The 20,183-nt window shown below is 40.2% G+C and overlaps 1 protein-coding gene across 6 annotated transcripts in view; it reads right to left on the reverse strand.

Annotated features, from left to right (window-relative positions):
* Positions 1-20,183, reverse strand: part of LOC126106409 (gastrula zinc finger protein XlCGF57.1-like) — a 327,990-nt gene that overhangs the window by 97,407 nt on the left and 210,400 nt on the right. Inside the window, exon 8 of one of the 6 annotated variants that reach the window (XM_049912685.1) lies at positions 15,270-18,373. The exons of the other annotated variants lie outside the window; for them this stretch is intronic. Within the exon in view, the coding sequence (XP_049768642.1) occupies positions 17,548-18,373 (826 nt within the window). The 3' untranslated portion in view covers positions 15,270-17,547. Of the gene's footprint in view, positions 1-15,269; positions 18,374-20,183 lie in introns of those variants that run through there. 6 annotated transcript variants of the gene reach the window in all.

The raw sequence follows: 20,183 nt of genomic DNA on the forward strand, positions 1-20,183 counted from the left end.
CATCGATAAATTGATACGCCCCTCCCCTCTGTCAAATCCCTTAATCCCCTCCAGCATCCCCACCTGGATATTGGCATGAAAAGGGCTGTCTCTACAGGAGAGGAAGGATCTTACAAAAGGAAATTCAAACCAATGTCAATTACATAGCACAAGATATACTGTTTATTTATAAAATTAAATTCACAGGGGTTGGATCACCATTTTATTTAGTGGCAAAAGCTCATCATTCTCTGCTGTTTTCGAAGATGCTGGTCTTGTGAAATACATCGAAAAGAAGTAATTAAATATATGCTTTTTTCTGATCATGCAAGGAATACAATCACAAAATCGACGTCAACATAGCTCACTGCACATAAGTAAAGCGTTAAAAATCTTCAGACTGCATTTTCGTACCGACCACAAGACAAATATACCGGCCGCTTTTCGTACTGCCTCGTGTGCAGCCTCGGAGAGAGGCCTGCACACAGGACCAGCTCATGCAGCTTGCAGCCCAGAACTCACACTAATCACCAATTGAAGTATCAGGTGATGGCAACCCTTTGTGCAGCTCTGCCGAGAGGTAAGAGGTGGTAGGAAGCACTAGCTTTCCACTGCCTGCCACAAACATCAGGCGTGATGTCCTGCTCTGATTAGTACTACAGATTGGCGGTAGGAATAACATATCATAAAAAATTGCTAATAAAGACCTAAACATTCCATAAAGATTGTGAAAAACCCCAGCCTAACATGTATACCACAAAGAGACTCTAGAAAACACTCACCTGCAACAGCTCCACGCAAATACACAGGGCTAGAAAAATAACTCCCTTAATGCACCTCTCCAGGACCATCACGACAACACATCTGCTTCCCACAATGTCCAGAAGCCTTGTGCCCAGGCCTGCGGACAAATAGCAACTGATCCCAGCACCCTCAAGCAACACCGGTGGGAACTATTCGCTGGTACCACATCACAAAGACTGAGGTGGTCCATCCCCAAGTGTGTAGACAAACGAAAGCAAATCAAGTAATTAAATTTCAAGATCACTCGTCATATTTCGGGGTCTTATATGCAGAGACGATTCAGAACACAAACACTGTCTTCCACACATTTCATGTAACCCATGCAGTCCCGAAGACAGCCAAATGCATACTGAGGAATAGTTCACTATTCACCCACCAGGGAGCGCCTCGAGTATCGCCACGTGAACAGTCCAGTTACCCCACAGCAGAAATTGTCGTCCTTTTGATATTTGATACCTGGGAAACAACCACCACTCTCTTTGATATGGCTACTTCCTGATTGTGTGTGAACCAATGTATGCAAACACACACAGACCAAGATGTCGTCCCCACCCTTCCTCTCTTCCCCTGCTCTCCTCAACACTCATGCAGAATCTGGCACTGATAGTCGGTATGTCCCTTTGTTCTCGCACTTCCACTGCTATGGAAACCTGTAGCGGATGGAAAAAAGGCATTCGAGAAGAAGTGGGTAGCGTCTGTCATGTACCATCCTGATCCCTCCTTTGTCCTGAACAAAGCAGCAAATACCTGGGAAACCCCCACCCCTTCTGAAAATGCAAGGCTATGGATGTCTTGGAGATATCCCTTCACACTATCAGTCTGATTGACTAATTAATTTAACTGATACCCATTATGTGCAGGCAGTTTTTTTCTAGCATCCTATTGGTGGATACTAGGAGTGGTGTGTCTGGTATGATTAGATCTTGCAACTACCTGATTTTCAAACTCTTCTGGATTTTTCCCTTGCCTTCTATTGGCGGATACTGGCACAGTTAGGTCATTTGGTAGGAAGACCACTACATTTAAGGTAGCTGAAAGTTTCAAATTGTAGCTCAATTGCATGATATGTCCTTAAATGATCTATGAAGAGGGTGGACTGGTGTGCATGCTCAAAGTACCACTATTGTAAACAATAAGTAGATCAATCGGTAACTTGATGTTGGGACTGGGTTTTTAAAGTAGCATATAATCCCAATTTGATTCTCTCAGCTCCTGTCACCAGGACAAAGGATGAGGAGGAGGAGGAGGAGGAGGAGGAGGAGGAGACAGTAACAACAACGAATACCACTTCCACCTTGCCACTCTAGGACAAGAGTCGACCAGACTGTATTGCGAAGCAGTAAACACGACACACTTAAACCACATGCCGATATGTAGTAGTAGTTGCCACAGTTACATGTGAAACACTCGCACATTCTATGCACTCATGTCCCAATGCCACACATCGCTAGCAAGGAGATAGCAATGGAATCAATGGCCCTTACACTAACTGTATTTTAGAGGCTTGTGGAAGATACTTTCTTAGTGAGGCCTCATGGAGGACATAGATTAATGGAGTTTTTATACCACCTCGACACAATTCATAAGAGAATTTAATTTTCTATTGTTATTTGTCTTTCCTAGACGGTTTGATTAGATGGAGGAATGATAAGTCTATGGAGCATTCAGTTTATCGTACATTCATTCATACCGCTTCGTATTAGCAACCACTGAGTTTTTATCACTTGTCGAAAACTATGAATGTGCTCCAAACACTTGCACACAGTCTTACATCGGGACAGTTTGCCTGAAGAGCTCACCCACCTAAATACAGTGTTAAGGAAAAAGTAATATTCTTCCCAACACATTAACATGGCACTATCAATTAAAATCCAACACCACAAAGTGGATAGAGAGGAGATCACACCAGTATAATCTCTAGCTTTTCTTCTCTTTGTTCGTACTATTTCGTTCAAGATAACGAAAATTCTCCAGAGATTTCAGGTGAAAGTGGTTTTGTATCCAACACTGAAGATTGCAGATCTTCAGGGGTCAATGAAGGGCAATTTGTTAATGTGCAAGGCTGGTATTTACAAAATATCTTATCAATATGGTATGGCTTACACAGGCCCAGTCACATTCACTGTAGAAGAAAGCTGCAATGACAACAATGCTATACTCGCATTTCACAGACAAATACGTTTGCTACAGTGCAAATTTTTTTTTTTTTTTTTTTTTTTTTTTTTTTTTTTTTTTTTTTTTTTTGCAGATGATATGCTTATAAACAAGATACGTTGTACGACTTTTATTCCGATGGGATGCCTCCTGCTTTGTGGAGCATTTATCGTGTTTTTGGTTCCTGCACACAGATAAAGTTTGGTAACCAAATCGTCATTGTCGTCAGTATCACTGTCGTCCTCCATGACATTGCGGACAGCACTGAAGAAACGTGAAAAATACAAGTCACAAAGTGCTGTCATACAGTATAATCATCGAAATGAACAATTATATGGGTCACAAAATATTAGAATCTCTCCATAAATGTGCTACTTGAAGCTGTCTGAACCTTACATTCGAAATGAGCAGCACACTGTCGCAACTCCACAGAATATTTTCGGCTTGATTGAGGCATTAATTTAAGTTCATATGAGGCATACATTACGTACCAAACGTTTTGTGAATTTCTGCATTTCAAAGGTAGGCATGTCCACTGACAGTGATGTTATTTTCAGATCAGCTTTCAGAATATCACTATGTTTAAATGATTAACTGATAGGGACCACAGAAAAATAATGTGTAATATAAGAATGTACCTTCAGACACTATTGTTCTTCAATCTCAATGATATATTGGGACAATCTACAGCAATATTGTCATGGCTGCCCCAGTAACCAGAGGCCTCTGGCTACACATTTAAATGAGCGAGCTTGCTTACACTGCCATAAATGACCTTAGTTTGGTCGTGAAGTAGTGGATACTATCTTTTAAAGACTGTAGAGCAAATGTTGCAATAAGAAGGCTGATGTAGACTCTGCTGATGCCTAGCAAAAAAGATTTTTCTAAGGTTTGTAACTTAAAAATTACATTACAAACTTTATAACTGTACTACAGCTACAGTTTTCATGATGTCTACTTTCGACAAGACAGTGAAATGGTATTTGAATGACTATGAGTGGTCATGAGAAGGTTCGTCGTAAATTACTAGAAATTTCGTACAGGAACTCATATTTAAAGTATAATCGACAAATAAATCAGCTTTTAGCTCGACACTTCACACGAGGATTGATCTTTCTTCTGTGATAAGTTTCGTATCTCTAACACGGATATTTGAAAAGACCGTGTTTTTATATATAATAATCCACAGGAAGCAACACTCTTGTTTCGGTAGGTTGGCAATAATGCTCTATTTTGTAGACGCTCTTCGAATTTTGCATACCAGTCAATGGAGGTGACAACCAACCAAGGTGGCGCGGTGGTTAACACACTGGACTCCCATTCGGGAGGACGACGGTTCAAACCCGCGTCCGGCCATCCTGATTTAGGTTTTCCATGATTTCTCTACATCGCTTCAGGCAAATGCTGGGATGGTTCCTTTGAAAGGGCACAGCTGACTTCCTTCCCAACCGTTCCCTTATCCAAGGGAACCGATGACCTCGCTGTTTGGTATCGTCCCCCAAACCATCCAGCCAACCAATGGTGATGCGAGGGGAGCAGTACGGCGCGATAAAATTCTGTGTTCGTTTAAACCATACATCCACGTTTCTTACGAAAAGCTACAGTGTACGGTGAACAGGCACTACCTCATGGTGGTTCAAGGACTTTAAACAAGGCCAACTTGTTTGTCTTAAGCAAGGCCTGCGTGATTTTTCTGCTTCTGCTGTGAATGACTGTGAGGGTCGGCGGGCAACATTTGGTAACCGCAGTGAAGTGCTGAGAATTGCATATTGGAATGTCTTTACGATTATGCATGATCATCTCCATATGACCCATGTTTGTGCCTGTTGGGAGCCACATCTCTTGACTCCCAAACAAAAGGCTGTCCAAATGGAGACAAGCCGCGAGATGCTGCGCCTCTTTGCTCATGGAGGGAATACATTTCTGGAATCGATTATCAGTGGTAATGATATGGGTATTACGATACTGAAGGAAATGCTGCAGGAAGTCGCACAGGTTCAGCAATACTAAAAAGGCAAAAGTTCTTCCATCTGCATGGAAAGTGATGGTGATCACATTTTTTGACTTTCATGGATTGATTTACCATCATGCAGTTGTCCCTCACACTACTGTTACAGCACGCCAATATTGGCTAAACGGAAGAAGCACGTTGCAAGAAAACGACCATCCTTTCTTGGACAGGGTGGCGATTTCACGACAACATGCAGCTCCATGTCATAAATAAAGTCATGCAGTTTCTGGCTCAATTCAACATTACCTTTGTACTACATCTGCCTTATAGGTCCGATTTTGTACTATGCATTTCTTTTAAAATCCCATCACTAAAGGCAAAGCTTCAGGGTATTTGATTTGACAACTCTAAAGCAGTGCTCAAGAAAAGTAAGATGATTCAAAAAATGGCCTCCATCATGTGTTCGAGGACTGGCAGAGGAGCTATATAAAGTGCATTCAAGTAGGAGAAAACTTTAAAAAAATCATATTCACACTGAAATGGAGTAATAGACTTTTTGAAAAAAAAATTCAGTCTCCTTGTTTGTTGATGAGTCCTCACAGTTAGTAACTAAATCGAATCAGATTTTTTTTGTGTTGTGTTTGTCTTAATTAAAAATTTCATTAGTTTATGCTTGATATGTTTGTTCATGCACAGTTGATCAATACTAAACTACAGACTGTTCATTACTAGTGTGAACAAATATGAGGGTTACCCAGAAAGTAATGCACCCCATTTTTTTCTCCAACAATTCTTTATTGAACATAATGAGAACTACACACACGAAAGAATGGTGTTGTATCTACACACCCTATTTTTCCACGACATCTCCATCCCATTCTATGGCATTCCTCCAGCGCAAAACGATTCCGTGTGTGCCCTGTCAGTACCAATCCTTGTCCTGGTGACCGAGCCTGTACTTCACTGTGTGAATCACTTGCTTATCGTCCTCAAAATGTCTTCCACGAATGGCATCATTTAATGGCCCAAACAAGTCTAAGTCCGAGGAGGCTAGGTCAGGTGTGTCATATGTGACAGCTGTGGATGGTCTCCCGACCGCTACAAATCGTGGAGCTCCGCCAAATCGCCTTTGATGACCTCACCCTCCGTGCCGATGCTCCGTAGAGTTTGCACAAGCGTTTGTGAATATTCCCCACGGTTTCTTTCTTTGCAGTGAGAAATTAAATGACGGCACGTTGCTTGTAACGTGAATCACCTACCGAAGCCATTTTGAAACTGTCCTGCAGCTATGCTATCTGTCAGGAATGACGGAAACTTGGCGCGCTCACTCAGGAGACTTCAGATAATACATATGTAACGTTTCGCATTCGTAGCATTGTTTTCGGCTGAAAGAAACATGCGTTGCTTTACTTTTTTGGGCAACCATTGTATGTTTATTTAATAACTATTAGGCTACTGAACACAGACACAATGAGACATTTAGACACAATGAAACATATACCATACAGAATCTGAAATACAGACACTATGAGGAATACAGATACACCATAAGACTACGGGACTTGCTGCGCACTTTAAGTCTACAAATACAAATAAATAAACCCACAACCGTGACGGGGTATGGTGAACAACTACTGATCACATAACAACAAATATACCTTCAAGCTAATATCGTGCAGGGCCACCGTGAGCATGCAGAAATGCCACAACACGACATGACATGGACTCGACTAATGTCTGAAGTAGTGCTGGAGGGAATTGACACAATGAATCCTGCAGGGCTGTCCATAAAACCGTAAGAATATGAGGGTATGGAGATCTCATCTGAACAGCACGTTGCATGGCATTCCAGATATGCTCAATAATGCTCATATCTGGGGAGTGGTGGCCAGCGGAAGTGTTTAAGCTCAGAAGAGTGGTGTTCCTAGAGTCACTCTGTAGCAATTCTGCACGTGTTGGATGTCGCATTGTCCTACTGGAATTGCCTAATGCACAATGGACATGAGTGGATGCAGGTGGTCAGACAGGATACTTAAGTATGTGTCACCTGTCTGAGTCGTATCTAACCCTATCAGGGGTCCCATATCGCTCCAACTGCACACGCCCCTCGCCCACAGAGCCTCCAGCAGCTTGAACAGTCCCCTGCTTGCTTGCAGGATCCATGGATTCGTGAGGTTGTCTCCATACTTGTACAAGTCCATCTGCTTGATACAATTTGGAACGAGACACGTCCGACCAGGCAACATGTTTTCAGTAGTCAACAGTCAAATTTTGGAGTTCACGGGCACAGGCGAGGCGTAAAGCTTTGTGTCATGCAGTCATCAAGGGTACACTATAACACCACAACTCTGTGGATGATCATACATTTTCTACGTGTTTTAGGACGTTTGTTTTATTAGTTGCGATGAATATTATTCTTGTAAATGTGTTGTCAAGTTACAAATGCTATTTGGTGTTTAAAAAAGAGAATGCGAATGGAATGTTAACATTTTGTAAGTAGACACGCTGGACTAGTCAGGTGAGAGTTATAGTCAAAGAATATAACAAATTGTGAATGCATTATCACTGGGCGTGCGAGCGCGCCCAAAGAAGTAGCAGTTCGTGGTCGCGAGGAGACTGTCGTTGTCGTTGATTGTGTGTATTCGCCGGTGTGGCTACGTGAAAGTGCGGAGATAAAGTCTGTTTCCGAAGTGCGGAGCAGTGAAAACTGAAATGGTTGTTTTGGCGGATGTTTAATATGGGCAAGGTATGTGTACGACATTTATTGGGTATAGTACAAATGCAGCAACAGTAATTCACATAACATCAAGAGTATTGTGGGCACTTGTTATTGGCTATGGTATGGCAAGAAGATCAACCTATGCCTTATTTTACCGTTCAATCAAGTCGCTCGACAAACCAACAGCATCATAAACTGAAATAAGATCTAGACTTTTTATAACTAGAAGTGTAATAGGCTTATCAGCGTAGTTGGAATTTTATTGGTTAAGTAACATTGTTTTCGTGCATATTGTCACGTAAATAATTTTCCTAAGTCGTTATCCAAGTAGTATGCATCCTATCCCTTTTGACGAACCGAGATAATCAGAAAATGAACTGAAAATGAAGTGAATATTAATTTATTAGATTATCAAAACATAATTTTTCTAACTTACGTAATAATGAAATCTTTGGCTGTAGTATGAATAATATCAGAAATACAATGATTCAAAAAGCAGTATTAATTTATTTGTTCAAAATAGAGTAACTTTCATAATCAAAAAATGGGTAGTAAAACTTTATGTGACTTGGACACTGAATTTCACTGTCAAAGTACGGTTTCTAATTTATAGCTTGTGGCATAATTTATAACTTTTATTACATAGGAATACCAGAGTAACTGCTAGGTAAATGACAGTCCTTACCAACGAGTATATTCAAACAATCTTTCTGCTTATTACAATTACGACAGTCAGCATTATGGTGAGTAACGTAACAAGGAAGTTTCTGTCCAGAGCCAGTAAACAATCTTACTTTAATTGATCTTTGAAAATAAATATAAAATGTATGTGCATTTGCTATTTGATTATTATCTGACTACTGTGACGTGTGTCGTGTGAAGTACTTGAAAGTGTGCGTTAGGTACTGTACCTACGTCATGACGCCAAAAAATATTCTTACATAAGATTGCTTACGAGTAAAAAGTCCAGTTTCAGTTTAATTATTCTTATTCCGGTGAGGAACTGGCGACTGTTGGTTATTTAATTAATGACATACTTTGAAAACCTTTTTACCAAATTTTCCACTGTAGTGCATTTAAAATAGCTGCGACTTTTGACGATTGGCTGACCGGAGGGGGACGTGACGCCGTTGACCAGGTAACACCAATGACAAGGCGGTTTTCCCTACCACGCCGCCAGCGGTTCGGCTGGTAAAGCGCCCTTGTTGTCACATCATGAGTAAACAGTATCACGTGGTGTCACGCATTATATGCATCAACGTTTGTCAGCTCTAAAGTCGTATTTTCTGGGGTTCAAGTGTTCTGTATTCGTGAGGTATTGTGAACAAGTGTTTTGATTGGCGTTGCGTTAATGACAACAGTGCAGTACATCTGAATACGAGATTTGCAATAAAAGTGTCGTCCAAGAACACGTTCACCAGCTGGGAAAACAACGTTCTGCTGCAAAACATCCTCGGAATTCGACAGTAGTAATGGACAAAACGCCATGCTACACTGTTGTGATGCGTAAAGCTCCAACAATGCGATGGAAAAAAGCGGATATTTTTCTCTGGGTTCAAACAAATATTCCACGAGATAAAGTTTAACCAACCATGTATACGGAAGTTAATGGAACTTTTAGTGTTGTACAAGCCAAAACTTCACACTACCATGCTGACGAACTAGCTAACGGTAAAGGACATAGTTTAATCAGGCTTCATCCGAATCATGCTCATTTATATCCAACAGAGTATATGGGCCTAGGTGAAAAGTAATGTGGTAAGAAACAGCAAGAAGTCTACGGTCACTGAGATCGAAATGCCGATAAAAGAAGCCACTGCAGATGTTACACAACAGGACTCGGCTTGAGCTGTGAGCCATAATACCAAGAAGGGTGTAAGGGGACATTGATTCATGAAGGACTGTGACGAGTTTTGAGGAATACCTAACTTCTCCTGTTGCCACGATAAATCTGCCTCTCTTATTAAAACGCAGCCGAGTTTAAAAATATTCATCTCACTAACATTGTAATGCAGTTGAAATTGCCACAGAATGCTGAAATAGTGTATTATTAAACTAAAAGCCGAGAGCAAATCAGGTCAGTAGCTTATGAAAAGCAAATTCTCGGTATAAAAGTTAACTTGTAGCTTCTTCACTTTTATTGTTACAGTCGCGCGGCCCTGTCCCGCCGGAGGTTCGAGTCCTCCCTCAGGTGCGTGTGCGTGTGTGTGTGTGTGTGTGTGTGTGTGTGTGTGTGTGTGTGTGTGTTGTCCTTTGCGTAAGTTAGTTTAAGTAGTGTGTTAGTCTAGGGACCGATGATCTCAGCAGTTTGGTCCCTTAAGAATTCACACACATTTGAACGTTTTGTTACGAGAGTAATCCCAAAAGTAAGGTCTCCTATTTTTTTATAAGTACATAGACCTGTTTATTTCTACAATGGTTTACATCATTTAGCTATTTTTCTACATAGTCACCATTTCTGTCGATGCATTTTTGTAGACGCTGTGGCAATTTTTGTGTGCCCATGTCATACCAGCTCGCCGCCATGCTATTCAGAAAGTTATGAACCTCTTCTTTCACCTCGTCGTCGGAGCTGAATCGCTGGAACCACAATTAACGCTGCCAGGTACTGTGAGACTCTGAAATAATTCAAACGGACAATTCAGAACCGGAGAAGAGGAATGCTGAGCAAGGGCGTACACATTCTCCATGACAACGCTCGCCCACACATCGCTTGGCAAACCGTTGCTCTCCTGCAACAGTTTCAGTGCAACATAATCACCCATCCATTCTATAGTCCTGACTTGGCGTCCAGTTCCCTAGGTTAAAAGAAACTGATTCAGCTCCGACGAGGAGGTGAAAGAAGAGGTTCATAACTTTCCGAATAGCATGGCGGCGAGCTGGTATGACATGGGCATACAAAAACTGCCATAGTGTCTACAAAAATGCATCGACAGAAATGGTGATTATGTAGAAAAATAGCTATATGTTCAAGCTGTAAACTGATGCAAACCATTGTAGAAATAAACAGGTCTATGTACTTACAAAAAAATAGGAGACCTTACTTTTGGGATTACCCTCGTACAAAACCCACGGCAGTCGTCGTTTCACCATGACCCTCAATAATTACTTTGTTTATTTGAAAAAATCTGTAGTCGCTTGCATATCGCTGTAGATATGGAAATTCCGCATATTAATCTTATGACGATACAGTCTCGTAATCGTTATCATTTGCCACAATCTTGTTTCGATATCTCAAAACATTTATGAGATACGAGGAATTTATGAATATTTAATTCTACTTTTTTCACTGACGCACGAGTTCGTGTCGGAGCGCTTTACGAACAACCCATTTTCCCGAGATTCGGCTTCTTCATCTCCCAGTACCTACTGCAGCCTACACCCCTCTGAATCTGCTTAGTGTACTCATCTCTTGGTCTCCCTCTACGATTTTTACCCTCCACGCTGCCCTCCAGTCCTAAATTGGTGATCCCTTGATGCTTCAGAACATGTCCTACCAATCGATCCCTTCTTCTAGTCAAGTTGTGCCACAAACTCCTCTTCTCCCCAATTCTATTCAATACCTCCTCATTAGTTATGTGATCTACCCATCTAATCTTCAGCATAGAACCACATTTCGAAAGCTTCCAATTCTCTTCTTGTCTAAGCTATTTATCGTGCACGTTTAACTTCCATACATGGCTACACTCCATACAAATACTTTCAGAAACGACTTCCTAACACTTAAATCAATACTCGATGTTAACAAATTTCTGTTCTTCAGAAATGCTTTCCTTGCCATTGCCAGTCTACATTTTATATCCTCTCTACTTCGACCATCATCAGTTATTTTACTCCCCAAATAGCAAAACTCCTTTACTACTTTAAGTGTCTCATTTCCTAATCTAATTCCCTCAGCATCACCCGACTTAATCCGACTACAATCCATTACCCTCGTTTTGCTTTTGTTGATGTTCATCTTATACCCTCCTTTCTAGACACTGTCCATTCCGTTCAACTGCTCTTCCAAGTCCTTTGCTGTTTCTGACAGAATTACAATGTCATCGGCGAACCTCAAAGTTTTTATTTCTTCTCCCTGGATTTTAATACCTACTCCGAATTTTTCTTTTGTTTACTTTACTGCTTGCTCAATATACAGATTCGATAGCATCGGGGAGAGGCTACAACCCTGTCTCACTCCCTTCCCAACCACTGCTTCCCTTTCATGCCCCTCGACTCTTATAACTGCCATCTGGTTTCTGTACAAATTGTAAATAGCCTTTCGCTCCCTATATTTTACCCCTGCCACCTTCAGAATTTGAAGGCGACTATTCCAGTCAACATTGTCAAAAGCTTTCTCTAAGTCTACAAATGCTAGAAACGTAGGTTTGCCTTTCCTTAATCTTTCTTTCTAAGATACGTCGTAGGGTCAGTATTGCCTCACGTGTTCCAACATTTCTACGGAATCCAAACTGATCTTCGCCGAGGTCGGCTTCTACCAGTTTTTCCATTCACCTGTAAAGAATTCACGGTAGTATTTTGCAGCTGTCAAATATAAAGAGTAATTAAATGTATTATCTACATTTAATACGCAGCAACATGTAACCTAACACGCATGAAACACAAATTCATAGCGACACGTATTTTCTAATGCAAACTAAGAATTTCTTGCTGTAATTTACCTACTACCGAAATATCACAATAACTATGAGCATTAACGAAATGATAGGTGGTTCGTCATGATCAGGCGACTTAAATTATATGATGAGTCAGAATGCGAGTTTTCTTCAAAATCGTTTTAGAAAGATCGCACATTGGCCAGCTTGCTGTTCACGCAGCCAAGCGACCCTGGCAGTTCCCGCGCCGAGTAGGCTACTGTGGTCAGCTGCTGACGCGAGCTACACACGCTGGCGACTACGCTTCCCTCCACTCGCTCCGTGCAGAACTGTCAAACGTCGCAACTTATTTTAAGCGCACTCTAACTACTGTTAATTAAAAATCAGTTTACGAAACAAAAAAATATTTAAAGTTAACCGAAATTTGTTTCTAATCGTCATTGCTAAAGTACTGAGCAGTAGTGACTCGGTTATAACTTCATCTACTTCTCTCCGTTTTCCATTATTCTTCGGAGCACACGCTTATTCCACACGTATTAGGGACTTACGCTACACGGTCATATGCAAAAGCTTAATTAGCCAGAGAAGTAGGAGGGTTATTACACGAGTGGGCCTTTGGTTCCGAAAGCCCGTATCGGTGACGTTTTACTGAATGTTTTGCGCGCTGACACTTGTTGATGGCCCAGCACTGAAATCTTGAGCAGTTTGCGGAAGGGTTGTACTTCTGTCACGTTGAACGATTCTCTTCAGTCGTCGTTTGTCCCGTTCTTGCAGGACCTTTTTCCAGCCGCAGCGATGTCAGTGATTTGATGTTTTACCGCATTGCTGATATTCACGGTACACTCGTGAAATGGTCCTATGGGAAAATCCGCACTTTATCGCTACCTCGAAGATACTGTATTCCATCTCTCGTGCGCCGACTATCACGCCACGTTCAAACTCACTTAAATCTTGATAACCTGTCACTGCTGCAGCAGTAACCGATCTAACAACTGCGCCAGACACGTGTTGTCTTATATAGGCATTGTCGACCGCAGCGCCGTATTCTGCCTGTTTACACATCTCTGTATTTGAATATGCATGTCTTCAACAGTTTCTTTGGTGCTTAAGTGTATATCTACGTCTACATCTATATTCTGAAAACCACTTTGAGGTGCATGGCGGAGGATATGTCCCATTGCACCAATTATTAGGGCTTTCTTCACGCTCCATTCACGTACAGAGCGTGGAAAGAATGTTTGTTTGAATGGCTCTGTAAATGCAGTGATTATTCTAATCTTATGCTCACGGACCCTTTGTGAGTAATAAATATGGGAGTCATCACTTAAAACCGATTCTTGAAACATCGTTACTAAACTTTCTTGGGACAGTTTACATCTATCTTCAAGAGTCTTCCAGTTCAGTTTCTTCAGTATCTCTGTTACACTCTCTCACAGATCAAACAAACATATGACCATTCATGCTGCCTTCTCTGTGTACGCTTAACATCCCCATTTAGCCCTATCTGGTACACGTCCCACACATTTGAGCAATATTCTAGGATGGGTCGTGCAAGAGATTTCTAAGCAACCTCCTTTGCAGGTCGATTGCACTTCCCCAGTAGTCTACCAATAAACCAAAGTCTCTCACTTGCTTTCCCCTGATTAAACCTCTACAGTAATACAATTTCATATTCCTACAAAGTGTTACACCCAGGTATTTGTATCAGTTAACCGATTCCAGCAATGGCTTACTGATTTGACAGTCATAGGATACTATGTTTTTTTTTTTTTTTTTTTTTTTTTGTGAAGAGCAAAATTTTACATGTCTGAACACTTCGAGCAAGTTGCAAATACTTGCACCATTTTGAAATCTTATCAAGATCTAACTGAATATTTATGCAGCTTCTTACAGACCGTACTTCATTACAAAAAACACAGTAGTTTTGTGAATCACTTCTACTACCCTTCTCATAGATTGGTGAGATCTATGCTTTTCTCCACGAACTGGGCATGGTTTTTTTGTTTGAGGGATGTACGATAGATAATAGTTAGAAGAGGGGCCAATTCAGCCGCAAAATTCAGTATAGAATCTGACATGGGTTCCATCGAGCCCTACAGCTTCGTTCAATTTTAACGATTTCAGTGGTTTGTCAACACCACATACTAATACTTTTTTCACTCATCTCTTCAGTGGCATGAGGATTAAATGGGGGAAATTCGCCTGATTTTTACTTAGTAAAGGACCATTTAAAAACAGAATTAAGCATTTAAAGTTCTGTGTATATCACCACTCACACAACAGTGGATTACCTTGGAAAACAGTAAAATTAATTAGGAATCAGTTTACACATAAATTCTCTATCCCGCGTTTGTAAGGAACTACGCTGTTTCCTGCTGTAATGTAAAGCTGTACCCACAAAACGCCCCTCTGTAATCAACGACTTGCTGAATGACATTTGTCGATTTTAGACTTTGTTTATCCGTTTATCCATTACAGCTCTTAAGATACGCATTTTAGAGCCCATTTTTACTAGACTTTTTTGTTTCAAATGATCTTTCCCGGCCGGCCGGAGTAGCCGAGCGGTTCTAGGCACTTCAGTCTCGAAACGCGCGACCGCTACGGTCGCAGGTTCGAATCCTGCCTCGGGCATGGATGTGTGTGATGTCCTTAGGTTAGTTAGGTTTAAGTTGTTCTAAGTTCTAGGGGACTGATGTCCTCAGTTAAGTTCCATAGTGCTCAGAGCCATTTGAACCATTTGATCGTTCCCGTTACATCCCTGAAAATTGACCAATTCCTCCTGGGACACACTTGTAAGGTGATTTCTGTATTCCTCTCCATTGTTTTTCCAACATCAGGACTGAATATGTTCCTTTTACCGGTGTGTGTTAATTGTTCGATAAAAATAACGTAATTTTACCTTAGACATTCTGCCCTACGTAAGCATTCATGTGGACCACATAGTGAAAACAGGCCGAACACAAGCCACTTGTACACAAACTACATAAAATGAATAACAGGATTTACCTTTGCAGTTCTTCCACAAAACACAAGAAATGTTGTTTATCATTTATTTATGTGTCTATTTTCTTTAAAAATGTCCATTTTACGTAAGACAAAACATTTACTAAGAATAGGAGCTTGAGTTACACCAGAGTGTACAAATTTGTTGTAAATATCATCACTCGTCCACTGGAACATGCTGGTGAACAGTAATATTCATAAGTGATACAAAGATTTTCTATGTATACTGCAGGGATGGAAAATATTTATCATACTATTAAAATAAGTTGCTGAGTCATACCTATTTACTAAATAATATGTTGCGTACTACACATTATTAAAAATTTGTTTAGGCTTTGCCAACAATAAATCAATTTCTCTCCGATGAAGTGCTTTTTCGACACACTGTTTTCATGTTTTTAAAAAAGCCAGTAGTGTTTTTCGCTTGTCACTGTAATAGGCAGCACTGTAGCCATGATTTGTTAATAGCTCTGTCCTGGCAGGGTGTCACTTGTTTTCGACGATTACCATTTACGTGAAGTTTCATAGAAGGGTACAGCACACAAATACTAGCTTCCTCTTGGGATTACGTTGTCGCAATAGGGTAATCCTGTGGATGTAGCTTTGTTATGGAATGCTACTATGGGGTCAGAACTAAACAAAAAGAAGAGGTTTTGAAGTACGTTTCGTATTATATTCTGCATTGACCCAGCAGTTTGGCTATGAACTTTGTATGATACCATTATGATTTCTCTGCGGTGTATAACTGGACGCTGGTGATACACTGTGACGCACCAAGACCAGTTTCTCCCACTGTCACTGTCTTTCATCTACGAACATGACACCCATAGTATTAGGTATCTGCTTTTAATCATGAAGGAATTATGGTTGACAGACTTGCAACTTATCCTATTATGACATTAGCTTTTGAATGCAAGAAATGTAAATACACGGAAATGGTTATGGAATCTGTGGATCAAGGAGGAATAGACTGATTGATATTCAGAACATGCATGACTGACATATGTCAAAAGCTTATAAATACAACGCAGAATGGAAACCAATTATCAGGGTTCTTCGATTTTCAGTTCTGTAAACATGTATGGTGCAGCTGAATTTTTACTAGCGATATTGGACACTAACATCTGAATTTCTCATGTACCTTGCTGTAGCTTTCACTAAGAAATAATACTGCATATAATGTAGATGTGCTAATGCTGTTTTCCTTCAAGAAACTAAGTGCCAACAGATTGGAATATTACTAAAAAAGCTACACTGTCCAAAAGCCCATATATTGGTGTTTAACAATGACTTTATGGTAAAAAACTGAGAATCATCTGCAACGATGTGGCATATCATTATGACCAGATGCTAGTAGGCATATCACACATTGTTCGCAATCAGATGATTGGAAAATGGCTCACTAGCAGTCAAGTGTTTATGGGTGTCCATGGCTACCTAAAGGAAAGTTGACAGTTGATTCTCTACACAAATGAAGTGTTGGGTAATAGAGGAAAAAATACAATACCATTTCACCGAAAGATTTGATTGCAATTAGTCACAAATATCAAGTTCTTAAGTATATTTGACTGCAGAGGAATGAGGTTGAATTGGCTGTAAGGAAGAGAGAGAGAGAGGGATGTACAGTGTCATGAAAGACACTCCTGACAAAAATCAGAGACACAACTTCTCATAATACATTACTCCTCTAAATTATGTGTCACACTGACTATTATGGTGCAGCTATAAAAACTATACAATCCTCGACATGACACGAATAAATTCAAAAGCTGTTAATTCTACATGATTATCCAAGCATAAGGGTGGCCCCAAAAATTACATCCTTAGCCAGCTCCTCCTCCAGATTTAACTTTTACAGCCAAAACAGTCATAAGAATCATCCTAGATGTGAGATTTCATAGGCACTGTGAAGCGACTTCTGCTCTTAAACACTGTATGATACAAGTCAAAGTGAGTGGAATATTTTCCATGGTGTACCCACAGGTATATTTGCAAGTCTTTGAGACGATTCATTGACTTGACACACATGCCACAACTGTCACCTGTGTGACAGAGTGAGTGCTTCTCCAATCTGTGACTGGTTTTAAATCTTTTCGCATATACATTATAACTATATGTATGTCACTTTTTATGAAGAATTAGTTGCTTCCTCAGTATGACAAATGACACAACTGCATTGTCCTTCCCCAGTGGGCAGCTGTGAGAAGAGCTGCTGGTTGCTTTTGCTGCTGAATCGCTTACGACACACACTATAGGTGTAAGGACATTTGACAGTGTGCAGCTGCGAATGCTCTTTACGACTATTACTTTGTGTGATCGTCTTGATGCAAACGGCACTAGATTTAGACATTTTCGTCAGCATGAAGCTGTGAATGTTGTTTCAGGTGGCCAATTTGCTTGAAAGATTTGCTGCAAACACCACAACTGTAGGGGCGTTCGCCAGTATGCTGCCTTGAATGCGTCTTTAGATGGCTACTTGATTTGAAAGTCTTGCTGCAAACGCCACAGCTGTAGGGGCGTTCACCAGTGTGCAGCCGTGAGTGTGCCTTCAGGTTGCCATTTGTAACAAATGTCTTGTTGCAAACGCCGCAACTGTAAGGGCGTTCGCCAGTATGCAACTGAGAATGCTTCTTCAGGTTGCTACTTGATCTGAACGTCTTGTTACAAACACCACAGGCGTAGGGGCGTTCCCCAGTATGCAGCACATTGTGTTGATGTAAATGGCTATTTAATTTGAATGTCTTGTTGCAAATGCCACAGCTGTATGGGCGCTCACCTGTGTGCATCCGCATATGCTCCTTCAAAGTACTTTTTACTGTGAATGTCTTGTTACAAGCTCTACAGCTGTATGGCCGTTCACCAGTATGCAGACGGCAGTGCTTCTTCAAATTTTCCCTCCTTTTAAAAGTTTTGCGACATAAGTTACACGAATATAAAAAATCACTTTTGTCCATGTGGGTATGCTTGTTCAGGTCCTGCAACTGTGTGAACCTCTTTTTGCAGATGTCACACCTGTGTGTCAGATGCCTTGTATCAGTTTCATTCCCACAGGATGCTTGCTGCCTGGTGGTGCATTGTATCCTGTTGCCCGCTTCTGCACCCAGGAAAACTTTGGAAACTGCATTGTCATCAGTAGCATTGCCATTCTGCATGCCAGCGAGATTAGTACTGCAGAAAAATGGAAAACATTCTGTCATAAAACATTCTCATAACGTTAAACTTACACTAATATATGATAGGTAGCAAAATGTCTCTAAACATCCCCTTCAATGCATGGTGTATGACGTTAACTTCCAGCTGGGTTACATATTTTTAGCGCATAGACTTGAATTAACAGAATTTTTTTGGACCTCTTTATTTTAGGTATCAAAACGTAAACTTGTCAGAGTGTATTCACAGAAGATGAAGGAGGGCAAATCCACTGATAACAATGTTACTGCAAAGTAAAACATAATGAAAACATGCCCACACTCATTAATCCAGCAGATGTAACAAGCTACCTTACACAGACCACAGAATTCTAATGCATACATTACGAAGTTCTATGTCCCATCTATATTCCACAAGACACTAAAGCATGCATGGCTATCATTTAACTTCAGACATTCCTTCGTTTGTAGCTCATTGATATGGCGGAACATGTGAAACTATTTTTACAGCCATCCTGACACCCAGAAGTCATTGGTCACAAAAATAAATGAGGATATTTCATAAAATGATGCCTCCTCGTGGAGCAAGCCTGTGTAGACCTTGTGAGACAAAAGTATTTACATGGCAATGGGTGTTTACAAGAATCCAATATAGATTTTGTTCTTATTGAAACACAGATAATGTCACCAAAATAAAAATGAATATACCCTTCAGATCAACACTACATAGTTCCAAAAAAATGTAATTACAGATAGTTTGTGTACATCCAAATGTTTGATTAGTTGATGCATTTGTTCACACTTCATAACCAAGTATTTAAATTGTATGTTGGGTTTTACTCTTGCCATACAATTCTGAGTATAGCACTAGAAGTAATATCCCATTAATTTTAATAAAACATGTTTACTTTTTCTACGAATTTCAAAAGACATGTGGATCCATAAAACATTGGTCACCATCCTCATCACAGGATATCAGGTTCCTTTCTGGGGTTATTACATTTTATGAAATATAAAGTAATATAAAATACATCTTACTCAGCAATTCAAACAAATCATCTATAAAAATTGCAATTATGAAATAGTAAGTACAGTTTAAATGACAATCGAAGACTGATCAGAGGCAACGTTTTATTTCTGATCTGCACTCGAGGATTGACAGTATTCTATTTTACAATACACATTGGTTCACTTTCTGCTCGAAAATGTCTGATTTATATTGACAAAACAGTCTGTTTAACTTTTCATTTTAAATCTGTGGTGTTAATTGGTCCAGTGCTTGCCAGTTTGCTTTATTTCCAGATACCTATTCTAAGAAGAAAAGCTGTCATATCGGCATCTGCTTGAGCACACTAGCTTCCAAATTGGAAAATTGAGGTAGCTTGAAGTAATGTATAGACTTATTTAATCAAAATCGGATAATGCAAAAAAGAGATTTAGTAATTTAAAGTCTTATCTTAAACCTTAATGTCTGTCTGAATTCATGGACTTTCACAGGTCAATTGAGCATAGTTTAAGGGCAATATACAGCCTTTATTTCATCAAAATTTGATCACGAAACAAAAAGGTATTGTAATGAAATCTGACTGGTGATTGGTTGAACCTTGTGGAAGAATACTACTTCACACACACACACACACACACACACACACACACACACACACCTAGTAGGGTGAAACAGGGAATGGACATCTTTTTTACATCAGTGAATATATACTATCATCATCATCATCATCATTTAAGACTGATTATTGGTACTACATTAAAAAATTTATAATTTGTTGCATAAGGTACACACTGTATAGTGCACAGCTACTTCAATAGCATGA

Source organism: Schistocerca cancellata, chromosome 10 (assembly GCF_023864275.1).
Source record: "Schistocerca cancellata isolate TAMUIC-IGC-003103 chromosome 10, iqSchCanc2.1, whole genome shotgun sequence".
NCBI lineage: Eukaryota > Metazoa > Arthropoda > Insecta > Orthoptera > Acrididae > Schistocerca > Schistocerca cancellata.